The sequence below is a fragment of the Kryptolebias marmoratus genome, linkage group LG17 (genome assembly GCF_001649575.2).
Source record: "Kryptolebias marmoratus isolate JLee-2015 linkage group LG17, ASM164957v2, whole genome shotgun sequence".
NCBI lineage: Eukaryota > Metazoa > Chordata > Actinopteri > Cyprinodontiformes > Rivulidae > Kryptolebias > Kryptolebias marmoratus.
Window position 1 is genome coordinate 14,523,216 of NC_051446.1, and position 15,142 is coordinate 14,538,357.

General features: G+C 40.3%; 2 protein-coding genes across 4 annotated transcripts in view; one reads left to right on the plus strand and one right to left on the minus strand.

Moving 5' to 3' along the window:
• On the minus strand, positions 1-8,298 carry tbc1d24 (TBC1 domain family, member 24). Of its 3 annotated transcripts, none has more exons than XM_017418348.3 (8): positions 8,184-8,298; positions 5,232-6,344; positions 4,550-4,555; positions 4,130-4,288; positions 2,822-2,885; positions 2,285-2,380; positions 1,037-1,268; positions 1-805 (listed from the first exon to the last, which is right to left on the minus strand). In XM_017418348.3, the coding sequence occupies exons 2-8, from the start codon at positions 6,218-6,220 to the stop codon at positions 651-653; spliced, it is 1,701 nt and encodes a 566-aa protein (XP_017273837.1). In that variant the 5' UTR covers positions 6,221-6,344; positions 8,184-8,298; the 3' UTR covers positions 1-650. The 3 variants fall into 3 exon arrangements, with proteins under 3 accessions (XP_017273837.1, XP_024862175.1, XP_017273838.1); XM_025006407.2 differs by lacking the exon at positions 8,184-8,298 and adding an exon at positions 8,017-8,150; XM_017418349.3 differs by lacking the exon at positions 4,550-4,555.
• LOC108237123 (alpha-1,6-mannosylglycoprotein 6-beta-N-acetylglucosaminyltransferase B) overlaps positions 8,186-15,142 on the plus strand; it is a 22,703-nt gene continuing 15,746 nt past the window's right edge. The window contains exons 1-3 of the mRNA XM_037980916.1: positions 8,186-8,317; positions 12,040-12,093; positions 14,215-14,330. Of these exons, the coding sequence (XP_037836844.1) occupies positions 12,068-12,093; positions 14,215-14,330 (142 nt within the window). The 5' untranslated portion in view covers positions 8,186-8,317; positions 12,040-12,067. The remainder of the gene's footprint in view (positions 8,318-12,039; positions 12,094-14,214; positions 14,331-15,142) is intronic.

Consider the following 15,142-nt stretch of genomic DNA (forward strand, 5'->3'; position numbering starts at 1 on the left):
TATGGTGCAAAATTTTTCCTCTCAGTTTATTCATGGATCAGATCTCTCACAGTATGAGTATCGCACCAAAAAGTCTAGATAAACAAGACCAAAAAAAAAAAAAAAAACTAGGCCAAAGTTTTGCTCGACCTGGTACAACTTTACTACGTCATCATCATCTTGTTCAACATTTACCAAAATATAAAGACTTCACAAATGCTGTCTGAATCATCCGTTTGTCTACATGCTCTGGTAAAGCATCTCTAAAGGGCTGCAGAGCTCGTTTCACACAGACTTTGGCAGACAGATATAAACAACCAAACATGAAATACAGAAATCAGCTCAATGGAACACAAACACTGTTAATCTTGAACACTTTCATCACCACCTCCACATAATTAGTGCAACATAATATGCAAATACAAAAATAAACAGAAGACGAACAAAATATACTTTCCCACATTTTCAAATTTGGATAACCTGCATTAATAAATAAAAAAAAAAGTAAACATTTCTTAGATAGATGTTCTATATGTATATCCGTTTCCTGCCTCAAAAATCTTGCATGAACATTTAGGGCTTTGTGCTGCACACGTGACGTCTTGTAGTGTTACACTGTAATGTGTTTTCGAGGCTCCAGTTTCGGATGTGTGACATGTTTGTGCTCAGAATCATTGAGCCATGGCGTCCTGGAAGCCCCACACCTCCAGCAGTGAAACCTGGAAGCTCTCTGCGCACAGCGGCGGGTTGTCGAAGGTGGTGCACCTGCCTGTGCGGCCGTGGTTCAGCTCAGAGTCGATGTACAGAGCGTTGCCCTCACCCCCTCCTAATCAAATATAGGATTAGAAACTTTGCATTAGTTGAAGGAAAAAAAAAAAAAAACGACTGGATTTTACTTAAACTGTGATGCAGACATTTAAAATACACAGTGCTCATTGTGATGCAGGCTAACAGTCTTGAATATTAAAGGGTCAAGTATTTTAGTTATTCGGAGAAAGAATTAAAAGGAAGCCCGTAGCACAAAATTCTCAACAGCTCGCTGTAAAAGCCCACTCACCCACAATGATGGAGTCAAAGTTTCCAGCCATGAACATGGAAGTATTCTTGGAGTTGAGGTTGAAGTGGCGAGCAGCGAGAAACGGTGACAGATCTCCGGCAGGTTTCTCCGGCTGCTGTAGGCTGTTGTCCTCAGAGGACGCCGTGCCCTCCTGACCCTCGGTTTTGATGGAGGAAGCCAGCTCAGGGTGGCGGATCACCACCCACTCGTAGCGCTCGATCTCTGGCTTCAGCTAAAAAAAAAGAGAAACACAAACCCGACTGCTTAAAAATAAATAAAGTGGCATTTGACATGAATTTCACACCAGGCCACCAAGAAGGTAATTATTCACACAAATGTAGCAATACGATGATTATATACAAGGTGATAAAACTATTTATGAGAAATGGGAAGTTTTGCATGATCGCTTCAGATTCTAAATCCTACAAATCACTTCCTGTTTTCATGCAACATTCCCTCTGCCGTTGCCGTTTCTGAAGGCACTTTTCCTTTGTAGCCACATATGAACTCTTCAATTAACACATGGTTTCCCAGGCAGGTAGATGTGCAAATATTTTTTTATCACATTGCATGTGAGCATCGTATGTTAACAACTACACCTCAATAAACACCAATCTGTACAGATGTATGAGGTTTTACTACATTAAAGCCCTAACATCTTGAGTCTGGGCTTCATTTCAGACAGTCTGCTGAACATGCTTTCTTCTAGTATCTCTAACCATGAAGAGTCACATCTGACAGACTTCAGTACCTGCTGAGAGTCAGGTGTGGTGTCAGGTGAGAGTCGGGTCAGAAACTACTGGGTCAGGTAACAGGAGTTTCCGATGGGTGTGCTCTGGGCTCCGTGTTTGAGATGACTGTGTTTTCTGGTGTCTAGTCAGACAGCACACAGCTGCCTCTCAACACAGAAGGCTGGATGAATAATTCAGAGAGAAGACATCAAAGAGCCAGTCTTCTTTTCTATTTCAAGACCAGGTATAATTTTACTAAAATTAGAGCTCAAAGCTGCACTGTGGCCACCAGAGCAGAATAACGAGGCTGCTTTTTATGAGAAAGACGTGCCAAGATCTAGTGATTTCTGACATATAAAGCAGCCTTTCCCTCAGTGTATGACACACCGGTCTGAGCCGGTGTTATGGACATCAGGAACATGTGAAACCATGGGTGCTGGCGCCATCTAGTGGCTACAAGGTGTCACTGCTCAGGTAGTAAAAGAAAAGACCAGTAGAGGTTTGATGCAAGACTCACCCTGAAGACAAAACACTCCCCTGTGCCAAAGAAACTCAGTTTGTTTCCGCCTCGCTTCCGCTCCTCCCAGTCTGATGACAGGAAGGCTCCACAAACCTGAATGACAAACACAACTGATTCCAGTTCTTGGAATAATATGGATTACCTCATTTATTCTGCTTGTACTAAAATACTTCAGAATAATGCCAGTAAAAGTCTTGCTGACTCTGGGAGGTCAATGTTCAAGCAACCATCCGTTTGCAAGGCTGTAATCCAATCATACGACAGCAGGTCACATGACTTGAACACCAATTCACAGAAACCAGGAGAACAAAACCAGTCTATGTTAAACTGTAGAAAACCACCTAAACCGGATGTTGATCATAAGAGCTGAAGCTCAACTAGGCTTCTAACATCCAATATTTGCACAAAATCTATTACAAACTTTATGATTTTATTTAACAAAATCATCTGCAAGGACGTCTCTTTGGTTTCCTCGAACAAAATCCTTAAAGAAAAATATAAAATAAATCTTGTTATTTAAGAAGTGTTGCTTACATCTCCATCTGTGGTCCGGATGAGGAGCAGAGTGGGTTCGTAGCCTTCACAATGAGAGTAGAATCTAGAGACAAAATGAAAACATTTAATTCACTGCAATTTTAAGCACTCAACTGAATCTGAGGATTAAATATTAACAATTTCTGTATTTATGCAAGCATAAAGGTTAGCATGTATGTTAGCATTTCCTGTATATATTAGAAAAAAAAGAAAATCTGAACTCAGTTACTTTTTATTAAAAAGGGGCTGTACTTTAATTCCACAGGTTGGATTGTTTACCACATGAAATAGGAAAATAACATAAATCTGCCTTTACTAACATTAAATATCTACATACATTAGGGGTGGGCAATATGGCTCATAACTAACATCAGTACTATTATCACAATATATCTCAACATTTGAAAATCTGCTTTAAACCACAGGATAAATGATAATTTATGTATAAATGCTTTATTTAAATACAGCCTTCTGTTGGATTTTTCTTTAAATTTGAATTGGAAAATAAAAATAAATGAAACTGAATATAGAAAACTTTCACTTCGAACCTTGCAGCCGCATTTATCTGCTGTTAGAGCTTCCATTTGTGGCTTAGTTTCAAATATATATCTTTAACGAAACTGTTGTACGCAACAGGAAAACCTGAAAAAGCTTACTTCCAACCCGGATGCCAAATCCACTGCTGACAAAACACTAAATACAGTTGGGTCAGCATGTTTGTCGGCTGTGACCAGGGCGTTAGGAGAGCATGAGACACTGAACCATGCAAAGCAAGGCCCCTTATCCAAGTTAGTTCGGTCCTTAACGTCAAACAAAAACATACCAACTACAATAATCACTGAAAACCAGGGTTTTATTAAAAGGATCTTGGGGACAGTTAAAATGAGCGCAGCTTTTTAGTGCCCTGTCTGTGTTTCTGATAAAATATTTCTTTCATTGCCAGACTTGTAACAGACTAAAGGTGGATGCTTCAATAAAAGGAAAATTTATGACTTTAAATGTGAACTTTTTAGGCAAAAAAAGGCCTAAATTAACTGTCACGAGTGTTATTGAGCACACTCTCTGAACTATGTTAAATTTATACAGCCTTTTTTTGTGACAGCATGACACATAGGGGGAAAAATAACTAAAAGCATATTTTAAATCGGTCCAAGATTATTTTTTACAAAGCAATCAATCTACAAACATAATAGAAATGTTGAAAAACAAAAATGGGCTTTTGATAAACCTTGTCTCTGCAGTAATGTCACAAGGGGCTCACACAATAAATAGTTGCACAATAACACTACACTGTGCTGACGAGTTCACCTGTTGAGGCTGCAGCCGTGGACGGAGGTGGTGAAGAGAAGCTGCGGTTGGCACAGGGCAAAGCGCTCGGGAATCCACGACCAGATGTCGTGCATCTCCTTGGCACTGACGATCTCTGAGGAAAAGGTGTCAGGGTTCAGCGCCAGCTGCACGTTCCTCCTGGAGAAATCCCAGAGAGAAGGAAACGGGAGGAGGCGGAGAGGTTCAGAGCAGGAGGCTCACACAGCGGAGAGGAGATCAGTTTGTGATTCACAGATCTACAGATCTATAGATCTATAGAAGTAAATCCTGCATTCTGACTGCAATAACACTGACCAACCAGCTGATCTATTACTATAGCTTAATACAAAATCTATTCTGAAAAAAAAAGAGATGGAAAAATGGATCTGACAGCAAATCAAGGAGGAGAGGTGAACCCACCTAGAACTGTAAAAGAACCGATGAAGAAAACACAGGAGTGGAGTAGAGATAAGACAGGAAGTGAATGAAGAAATGGTGGCACAGAGAAAACAGAAAAAACAAAGAACAGACAGACTGTGAGGTGATGACACAAAAAGCAACCAAAAACATTTCCCAGAATGTACACATATATTTTAAAAAAAAAGGAAAAAAAAATGTTTCTGCTATATAAAAATACTGCAGTCCTTTGAATAATATCTAATCCACAGTTTTATAAAACTGCATTTAAACCAATCTAACCTGATCCTGTAAATGATAACACTGCATGCCTCTCATTACATGCATAGCTCTGAGATTGGATTTAAAAAAGTTCAAGAGCTGCTCTGCGTCTCTAATCCAATCCGGAAACCTCCACTCTAACTGAGGTTGAATAGTTTTCGATGAACACGTAACTGTTTTTCTGAATCCGGTTTAACGTGCTCCTTTAATACGAAGGAAGCTGAATCAAATTTATGAATCACTCGTTTCAACTTCACTTCTAAAGGAGTATTGGAAAATGGCTTCAATTAGATTGTGCTATGCCCTTTATTAAAAAAAAAGTGAATCCAAGTTAGCCAAAAGAAGAACAGCTAAGGAAAAAAAAAAAAGTTCACAGTAATGGTGCACATGGGACAGGAAGTAAAAGGACAGTGGTTGACTTTACCGCTTCTGTTTGACGGTGATTCCTTTCTGCTGCAGGGACTTCTCGTTTGTGAGCTGCAGCAGAGTGATTTCCTTACGGTTAATCAGGCGGATGGAGAAGGACTTCTCAAGCAACTTGTCAGGTGCGATGGTGGAGCCGATACCCCTGATAAACGCCTGAATATCTGCCCTAATTTTGCCCGAATCCTGTTGCTGCTGGTTCCCCTGTCCCCCCTGGCCTCCCATTTTATGCTTGCGATAGAACTTGAGCAAGGCTATGGCCACACGATAGAGAACCTTGTAGCCTTCTACTAGGTAGACATCCAAGACCCGGACCATGTGGCTAAACGGCAGGTCCCCGAGCACCCAGCGCTGCCAGTCGGCATAGACTTCGAGCACATCCTGGGCTGTTGAAACAATCAGTTTGTGTGCAGTTGTGCAGTACTTGTTGGCCAGGTCCCCGAAAGTCATGCAGCTGGACTCGTAGGCCAAGAAAGTCTGGTCCAGCAGTCGCTTGCCTGGCTCGTTGCAGGCCAGTATGCGGCTGACCTGCTCGAAACATTGAGCCTCGTCTTTACTGAAGTGAAGGAGCAAAGAAGTGATAGCTGGAAGAGACGGGCAGTGGGAGATATCCGGAAACTGTCCAGCGATGCAGTTGATAATGCGATGGACCGAGGCCACTGCCTCGGCCTTCAGGCAGTACCGCGGCACAGGATTTCCATCCACAAACTCCGGCAGCGGGGCTTGAGAGGTGGGCTTCTTATGGGCTGCGTCTCCCATGAGGTCACGGTAAACTTCTGCGTCTGGGGTGACCGTGCGGCATGGAATGGTCTTGATGAGCTGCTGGTAGACTTGCGCCCGTAATTTGTGATTCTTGGCCCAGTGGCCTTGGCGAGCCATCTGTTTGAACTCCTTCAGCTCTTTACAGTCCACCTTGGTGGGCCCACTGCTCTTGGCCAGGTCTCCCATCTGGGTCCAGTCCACAAAGGTGCCGTAGTCCTCTTCAGCCATGGTGCTGGAACTTACTGGTCAGCCCAAACAGGAGGAGAAGAGATGTTCACCAAGGTTTTACTAACCTTCTGTCCTCCACACAACAGACACTGAAAGTATTTATATTAACTGCCCATGATGGTTACTAGAAAACACAAAAACACAAAGAAAAGAAGAAGATTGTATTAGGGTGCATTAACACAAATTAAATTTCCATTTCTCACACTTGGTAACAACCTTCAGATGGGAAAGAAGCCTTTTTTACTTAGCTCACCCACAAGACAGAAGAAGACAAACAGTTTAAACACTCTTTAACTAACCTCTAGCTGGTACTAGCTGTTTAAATACCTTTAGCAATAACAATAATAAAAAAAACCCATTCAACTGAGTGTGTTTGGAAGAGATGGATCATTTCCTATTGGACTTCAAGTCACATGAGGATGAATGTCCAAAGATCAGCGCCCTGAAAAGGACGGTCATAAAATCGCCTGCCTTTAAACGAGTCACATGAAGGTATAAACAAATTCATTACAACACATAAAACTGAAAGGATTTATGATGGATTTAGAGATTAGCTGCCCAAGTTTAAAAATTTGAGTTTTTTTACCTTGAATTTTGACATTTGAACACTACTGATTAAGTAGACCCTGAACTAAACACAACAAAAGGCAACATAGGTGCTCAAAAATCTACATTATAATAAATAAATATATAATATATATGTATAATATAATACATAAGCATAAAGTCCACCAAGTGGCTAGTTTAGGTTTGGCTTACAATGCTGCCATTTGTTAGGAACTTCTGCTACAAAGACAAGGACAGGAGTTTTTAATTGTCATTTTTTAAAAAAAATCAGAGCTTTTACACCCTTTCCTTAAACATAAATTATGAGTGAAACAATCTAAAATAGTGGATCATAATGCACATTTGTAACCATATGCTAAACCTTCCTTTCTTCTAGAAAAAGCCTAATAATCAAGTGGTGTGAAAGGTTAAACACACTAAATTTACCCTTAACATCTCCATTCACAGTATTCCTTTAACTGCATTTTCCCCTCCTGTTTTAAGTAAGGATAAAACTGATTTTAACAAAATATTTCTGTGGGTTTTGCTACTGAATCCTGTTTCGCTCAGCAGATTGTCATCTTGACAACATTTCTATATTCTAGTCGAACACATTACAAATTAAATGCAAATGTGTATTCGTGAAAGATTTGGGAGGACCATTAAAGCGGTCTCTGATGCTTTTAGTTCCTTATTTTTAGAAGCCTGGCACATAAAATAAATAAATTAAAAAAAACAGCATGAGAACACTGTATTTAACGAAGAGGCTGACGGGTATTCAATGTTAGAGGTAAAAAGCTCGTATTGATAAATCACGTGACACGTTGGGATTCAGTGACGACATCTAACTGACAATATTAAATGCAGGTCAAGCAGCCTAAATTGGCTTGTTTGTTTCAATCTCTAAACCCCACAAACGCCAGCTAGCTAGCGGAGGTGAAAGTAGCCAATGACTTATATACTTTAAGTCATATAGTACACTATAAGTCACAGAAAGTAGCTGTCCGTGTTCAACGTTACTGCCTGAGCTAATCTGATACACCCCTTTCAGTCTCCCTGCCAGGTTAGCAATGCTAACGTTAGCTCGTGGTAAGCTGCTCCCTGTCGGCGGATTTCAGAGGGCTAACGGGGACCACGAAACACACAGTGCGGCCAAACGCGACATACAGGAAGAGCCACTCAGACTGACGCGAGATAAAAAAAAAAAAAAAAAAAAAGACGTGGTTGGGTTTCGGCTAACGCGGCTGCACCTGGATGTCACCAGTTTTGCCAATCAAATCTGTCCGTCTCTGGAGAGGGTTCAGCGCTAATTGTCAGGGGGAAAAAACATGTTAAATCAAACAAAGCGGGAAGTGCCCTTTCCTTTCGAACTTGTAAGCGAACAAAAGTAGCTGAAGTTGACGGACAGCGCTCCTACCTGCAGGCTGGACGTCTCCAGACGCGAAGCAGGATTCACGCTATGGCGCTTTGGGCATGCGCAGTGCCTCCTCCTCCCGCCCCCTCCCCACCTGTGTGAGCGTCCAGCTGCTGGAGCTGCAGAGAGGAGCTCAGGTGGGCTGCTCAAACACACACACACACTGATTAACAACCATATCTGTGCCTCATTCACAAGCCGATTTCCCCTAGAAAACACTGTCACAACTTTTACACTTCATATAAAGAAAACCAACTACTTTAAAAGCTGTTACTTTCATGTATGATCAGTTATTGCTTTGCATATCATTAAAAAAGCCTCTTGTTTTGAAGATAAATCTTTAGGGTCTTTGCTAAAGTTAAAAGGATTAACATCTGTGCTTTGGCCATACAGTATGGCAGCCATTATCTGGTTGTTTATGTGCAACAGTGCCATTTGAACAGCACCCTTGCAGGGCAACAAACCCTGCCTTTGTCAGGGACTCAAAGCAACAAGCGAAACCCAGCCGCCCAACACATGATAGTTGTTACTGATAATTGAATTCTGCCGCTCAAAACTTGCCTTACGGAGGAAAATGTTGTTTGGTTCTGTCTCATCCCTTGTACTGCTTCGTCCTCAGTCATAATTGATCTGTATTCAATTTTGCATCTTAATCACCATAAAATAACGGATCTCCTGTCTTATTTTGCACAATATGATGCATGGGATATGTATTTAATCGCATTTGTGTGTTTCCGTCAGTTCATCAAAGCCAAAGTGTCGCTAAGAGTAGCTGCTGCTGAACTATTTAAAGAAAAGAGCAGAAATGTCACAATGCCCTCAGGTGCACAATGTGACATTATTAGGATTTTATATGGCATTTTATGGCATTTTATGCACAGTTTAAAGCATTTGTCCAAAGTGTGCATGAGAATGTTTATTAATACATAAGAGTTTGTTCATGAATTAGGACTTTCTTTCCTTATGGGGATAAATAGGAAGCCCAAATTATGGAGAAAAAAGGTTAGAGTTAGGATGAGGCCACTACACGATGAGGTTTAGGTTAGCTTAAGTCTTCAGGAAATGATTGTCAGAGAGTGCAGTGACCTCTGACGAGCGACAGATGGATGGAAAGGCATTAAGCTTTTAGGTCAAAGCTTACAGAGGTCAAGGCTCAGCCAGTCTTCCTGTTCCCTCGCACTAACGTGGCATCACTCTAACACCAACCAACCTCAGTTCCCTCCTATTCCACCCTACCTCCATGCACACAAGTTGTGCGCACAGAGACGAACGTGACCAATAACCACAAAAATACAATTCCATCTGGCCTCAGCAGCGAAAATGTATTCCTGTTGATTCAGGTTTAAATAGCAGATTTTATTAGAGAAAGTAAAGTGCATTTTCTGGGAAAACTGAGCGCTGAATGACTGGTGAAATTTGAACGAGCTATAACCGATTTGTGAAAGCTAAAAGGAGCAGAACACAAGCTAAACGCTAAAAGAAATAGCTATAATAGCTAAAAGTAGCAAATGGGTAGCTCAAAGTAGTAGAATCAGAAGATCTTATTAACAACATAATGAAAGAACCTGGTATGTTCATTTCCTGGTTTAATTATTTCAATTTAAAAGAAGTAGAAAGTGGCTTAAAATCAAATACATATTCACTTTGTTGTGTCTTTAAAGTTCCCATGTAAAAATAATATTCCTGACTTTTTTTGTAGACTTTGTATGTGTGCAAAATGATGAGAAGGTAATCTCCAAGAAATCGTTTTATGATCACCTTAAAATAATCCTAATTGTTGCTATACAGTAAAGAACAACAACCTTTAGCAAAGATTGTTACTGTTACTCCATCCTCACTGGTCTAGCCTACTTCTGCACCACATATAACACGAAGGAGATACTTCTAATTATGTTCAAAGGTTTTTTTTTTTTTTTTTTTTTTTTTCATGTTTTAGGTTTGTTGTACATCTTTGCTCTTCTGTATTTTAGCTAACTGAGAAAATGATTATTTTTCCAAGTGTGTGCACAGTCTGCTTTGGTTCAAAGTGAGATTTCTAATTACTTAAATAGATTGGAGCCTTCGTTGTGTGGTTCTTTTTATTTTATCTTCCTTCTCATGTTGACAGTTTTTTTTTTAAAGATCACAAACACCCTTCTGTAAAACTTCATGTGCTTTGAATTATGCCAGAATTCTCAGCTGAGACTTTGTGAAGACAGAAATGTTTGCTTTGTTGAGCTGCAATAAAATGCCATCCACATTCAAGTTTATTGTGCTGAGGAAACAGAACGCATAGAGGCTGTCTTTAAAATACGTTAGCGATCTCCAGCTGGAGTTTTGAAACTTTTTAACCCACTTTCTGTTTTAGGGAAACATTTGTATATTCTTGTATTCTCATATCTGGACTATTGGGACATCTTGGCAATAATCAGCCGCACAGCATCAGTATTTACATACTTAAGGGGTCCTAAAAGCTTATATTGTAGTTTATTAAATCCCAATCAAATTTAAACCTAATAATAAAAAAAGGCCTAGCATACCTTTAATACTGCAAATTGCGTGACACCTTTAGGACCAGTGTTTTAAACTAAGATTATCTCATGAAATGACAGCGTTATAGCCATTTGGATCAAATCTTGAAAATACCATCATGTGTAATCTTACCCGGTATTGCCAGATTTAATGCGATCTCTTAGAACTCAAAGTATGACATTCGGATGACTGTCAGCTAACGCCAAATCCAATTTTAGATCAATACCTTTAAAACTGACTGAGTTGTAGCCATTTTTGTGTTTGCTAAGGTCGATTAGCTGTGGCAGCCATCCTAAATTGGATTAACTCTAAAAGTTAATCAGTTGCAAATGTACAGCTAATGATTACTTTCTGAGAGTTTTTTTTTAATCTGTTCAGTGGCTCATGAGACAGTTTGCTAACAGACAGGCACCAAAACGCCTTTTTGAGGCCTTTCACAATAAAAGCACGTTTGAATAAATTACCCCTTTTAAGCATATACCAATTCAAAATTTGACCATTTACTTTATTTCTTCTTCTTCTTTGTTTTTTTCTCATTTATTTATTTTTATTTTTTTAGTTTGTCATTGTTTTTTTTATTGCCATTAAGTCCTGGGTTATTATTTCCTTAAGTGAAAAACCTTTCCACCATTTAAACTATTTAAATGAGCGCCCTGGTTCAGAACTAAAGCCTAAATCTCTCCACTGAGGCTGAAAGAAGCTGTCACACAGTAGCGTGGGCTCCATTGTATCTGTGAAAACCTAAGTAGCTCTCCACGTATTGTTTTCTCCAAAGGGGAGTCAGGTTACCGTGACAACCAGAGGATGCATTCTCATAGGCTAAGATATATNATATATATATATATATATATATATATATATATATAAAGGCAGGGCCAGAGAAGGAGGGAAAGAGAGTAAAAGAAGATTTTTCAAAAAAAAAGGGAGGCAGCAGACTTCCCAGGCCCAACTTTGTTTCAGATCTTTTTTCTTTAAACATTTGTGTGTTTTGCACAAGCAGGATTACCAGTGGGTTGTGACAGAACATAAGGAGGTGAGGAAATGTGTGTGTGTGTGTGTTTGCCTGTCTGCTGGCTGGCTTGTGTTGGCCTTTGGAGCCGCTGAGTTGTTTCTGTTTGTGTGTCACGTTAACAAAGAGCAGGCTGGTGACAGCACCTTCGCTGCACTCATCGCTCCTATTATTCTGATCGAAGGGCAGAATACAAACACAAGCAGACAGACAAACTCGCAGGCTTAAAATGGCTGCCAAGGGAAAAAAAGTAATGCAGTGTGGATGTCCTTTTAGTATTGTTGATAATTACTCAGCGTGTTGAATTCTCTGACATATCTATTGTTACTGTTTTGACAGCGAGATCTTGAATGCTGTAGGAAGAAGAATGCGTGTTGCACTGCGCCATCGCAGGTAAGCATTGCCCTCATTAGTGTGGAGGCTAATCAGTGGTTCAAAATTGATCAATTAAAGTGACCAGCTGTTTGATCTATTGATACCATCACATATGACTGAAGTCCAACAGTAGGCCACAGTCACCTATAGTCATCAGTTTACAATGATTCTGTTCACTTTTCTTACGTTCCCATAACGCAGAAGCTCTGAGTCACAGACAGGAGATGTTGCAACCAGGGCTCTGAGAAACTAGATCAAATGTGCTGATTGGTAGTTTCATTCTGGATCTGGGTCTGAAGGTTTACAAAGACCAAAGAGATTCTTCAGAGAGTTCGCAGGTTTGCTGTGCTGGTGCTGGCGGCCCCAGTTAAACCAACGCTGAAACGAAACTTTACATGTCATAAGCTCCTTCAGAGGCACCTAAAGTCTTGAATAAATTACAGGCCTAGCATTCCTTGACTGGGATCATTTCATGTTGAGAAATCATGAGTTACATGGATTGTACTTATATGGCGCCTTTCTAGCCAATCAGGCCACTCAAAGTGCTCTATAACAAAATCTGTGGCCTTATTTACCCATCCACACACACATTCTACAACACTAATCTGAATACATCATTCTATAGAGTCTAATCAGTGCTTTAAACTCCATTCATACACTGATGGCACACATCAGAGGCAGTCCACTTTGACATGTGACTCCTGCCAGAAATCGAACCTCCAGCTCTCCCATTGGAGGACAACTGCTCTAACCACTGAGTCACAGCTGCCCCATTGAAGCAGTTGAAGCAAAATCAAATTTTAGCTCAGTATCTGCTTAACTGAATGATTTATTCCCATTTTGGTGTTGGCTAACATTGTTTAGCTGGTGTGACCATCTTGAACTGGATTGACACCAAAAGTTAATCAGTTTTGGATGTACATCCAATAATTACTTTTTGAAAGTTTTGTTAAAAACTACCCATTGGTTCATAAAATATTTTGCTAACTGATAAACAGAGTAAATGTCAACAGTTAATGATAAGTTTTAAGATTTTATTCAATGTGTAGCGCTTAGAGTATGTGTTGTGAATACCTCTCAGCTTCATTCACTTCAAACTAGAGCACAATATCTGTAAAACTGACTGAAATATAGCAGTGTTTGTGTTTACTAAGGTTAGTTGACTGTGGCACCCATCTTGAATTGGATTGGCTCCAAAAGTTAATGAGTTATAGAGGTATATTCAGTAGTTATTGCTTGAAAGGTTGATCAATATTTGTCCAATGGTTCATGGAATATTTTGCTAACAGACAGGTAATGCCAGAGTATTAAACACAGATCTTGCACAATCGGTTACAAGATGGGGTTCACTCTCAGCTACGTAGGAGATTTTAGCTCAAAATCTGTAAAATTTACTGAGTTACAGCTTCGGCTTACGGATTCAAATCGTTTGTTGTGGGGTGAACAGTTAATATCTTACCTGTTGTAGATAGCTCATTCTGACCAGATTGCTGAGCTAACGGCTAGTCAGAGAGGAGCCACGACCACAGTGAATGTCTGCTGTCCTAAACCTGCTCTAAACTCAAAAAACCCACAGCTGATCATATGAACCCTACTTTAAAAAATGTTTACGTTGACGTCATTGTCACATGACATGATTGTTTTGGCAGAAATATTGTGGTTTTCCTGCCAAATGTGCTCCAAGGTTGAAGTGGTAGTGCTACTGCTAGCTGCTGCTGCCATCTCTGCTTGAATGTAACCACTGAATTCTATGTAAATAACTAAATTATTCAAAACTGACAGCAGTGTAAAGGTTTACAAATTTGTGTTTGCATGTAGCAGCATGAATTTCGTTGAGTTTGAAGTTGCTTTACGATGGCAGCAACTCCCGACTAGCCATGAGCATGTTAGTTTAATCAGATGAAATCTCTGGTTCTCCAAACTGAAGGTGTTAGAAGAGCTATCCACAACAGGTAAGGTATTTACTGTTCATAGCCTTTTCACAAATCCACACTTCAAAAGATGTAAACTACTTCTTTAAAAGGAAAAAAAGAAAAAAAAATCAAATCCTACATTTAAAGGAAAGTAAAACAAAGACACCATGTTTTGTAGTTGAGGCCAGTGTGTGAACAGGTTTCCTGTCTGTGCTGCGCCATCTAGTGGCTGCCTGCTGCTCTGCCTGGGCCTGTCTCTGGTCACCCTGCTGCTGCAGAGCCTCTGGGTGCCACCTGAGCCGACCGCTGACGAAGCTGCTGGGAGATCACCTGAGGAACAGAGTAACACACACACACACACACACACACACACACACACACACACACACACACACACAGACACGCACACACACGGTTTAGTTGTTTGCTGCAGAGTATGAAACTCTTTACAGAATCTAAACCCAGCAAATGGAAATAACTCCAGAATTTTGCAACACATGAAATGGAACAGAAAGGCGGAGTGTTTAGGGATTAAGACCTGAACTCCCAAGTGTTGGATGAGGATTTGTACACAGTTCATGGTGGGTCCTTATCCTCATCCATCTTCATTTGGCTGACACTCGCGGGTTTGTGGTGGAGTTAAACCAAAGTTCTTTAGTTTGGCTAAACTGTTTCTCTGAAGTAGGACTTTTAAGTGGCAGTGGTAATGGCTGTTTGGGTAACAGCTTCCCCCCCCCCCTTTTTTATATGTAAGAGACAAATGTTGTCACGAGGCAGCAGTCTGTTTTGGGCTATAAACTTCCATATTTTGGTGTTTGTCTCTGAGGAGGTCTCTACATAACATTAATTTGTCTAATTTTTGCTTGTTTTAGGACTCCCGAGCCATTAAATAGATATTTTCCCCCCAAAATTAGAACAATAATCTCAAACAAACATTCCCCCTTTGAGTTAATTTCCTTCAAAATAAAAGTCTAAGCCTGGATGTGGAGCTAAATGGTCATCTTGAGAGGATGAATAAATCAGAGGCACAAGTTCAACCGGAAATAAAGCAAAGCTCACAGCTTGTGTGCGAGTCTGCGACAGTGCGGCTGCTAATGACTCACAATGTCATCCCACTAAATGGCCGCTGGATTCAAAACATCCCAGCCCCCTTT

Bases quoted from the DNA above. Each gene is read 5' to 3' on its own strand.
- tbc1d24 (XM_017418348.3), bottom strand. From the start codon at position 6,220: ATGGCTGAAGAGGACTACGGCACCTTTGTGGACTGGACCCAGATGGGA. The intron at 2,886-4,129 runs GTGAACTCGTCA...TTTTGTCTCTAG, and splicing joins CACGGCTGCAGCCTCAACAG to ATTCTACTCTCATTGTGAAG. The intron at 806-1,036 runs GTGAGTGGGCTT...ATATTTGATTAG, and splicing joins CTTTGACTCCATCATTGTGG to GAGGGGGTGAGGGCAACGCT.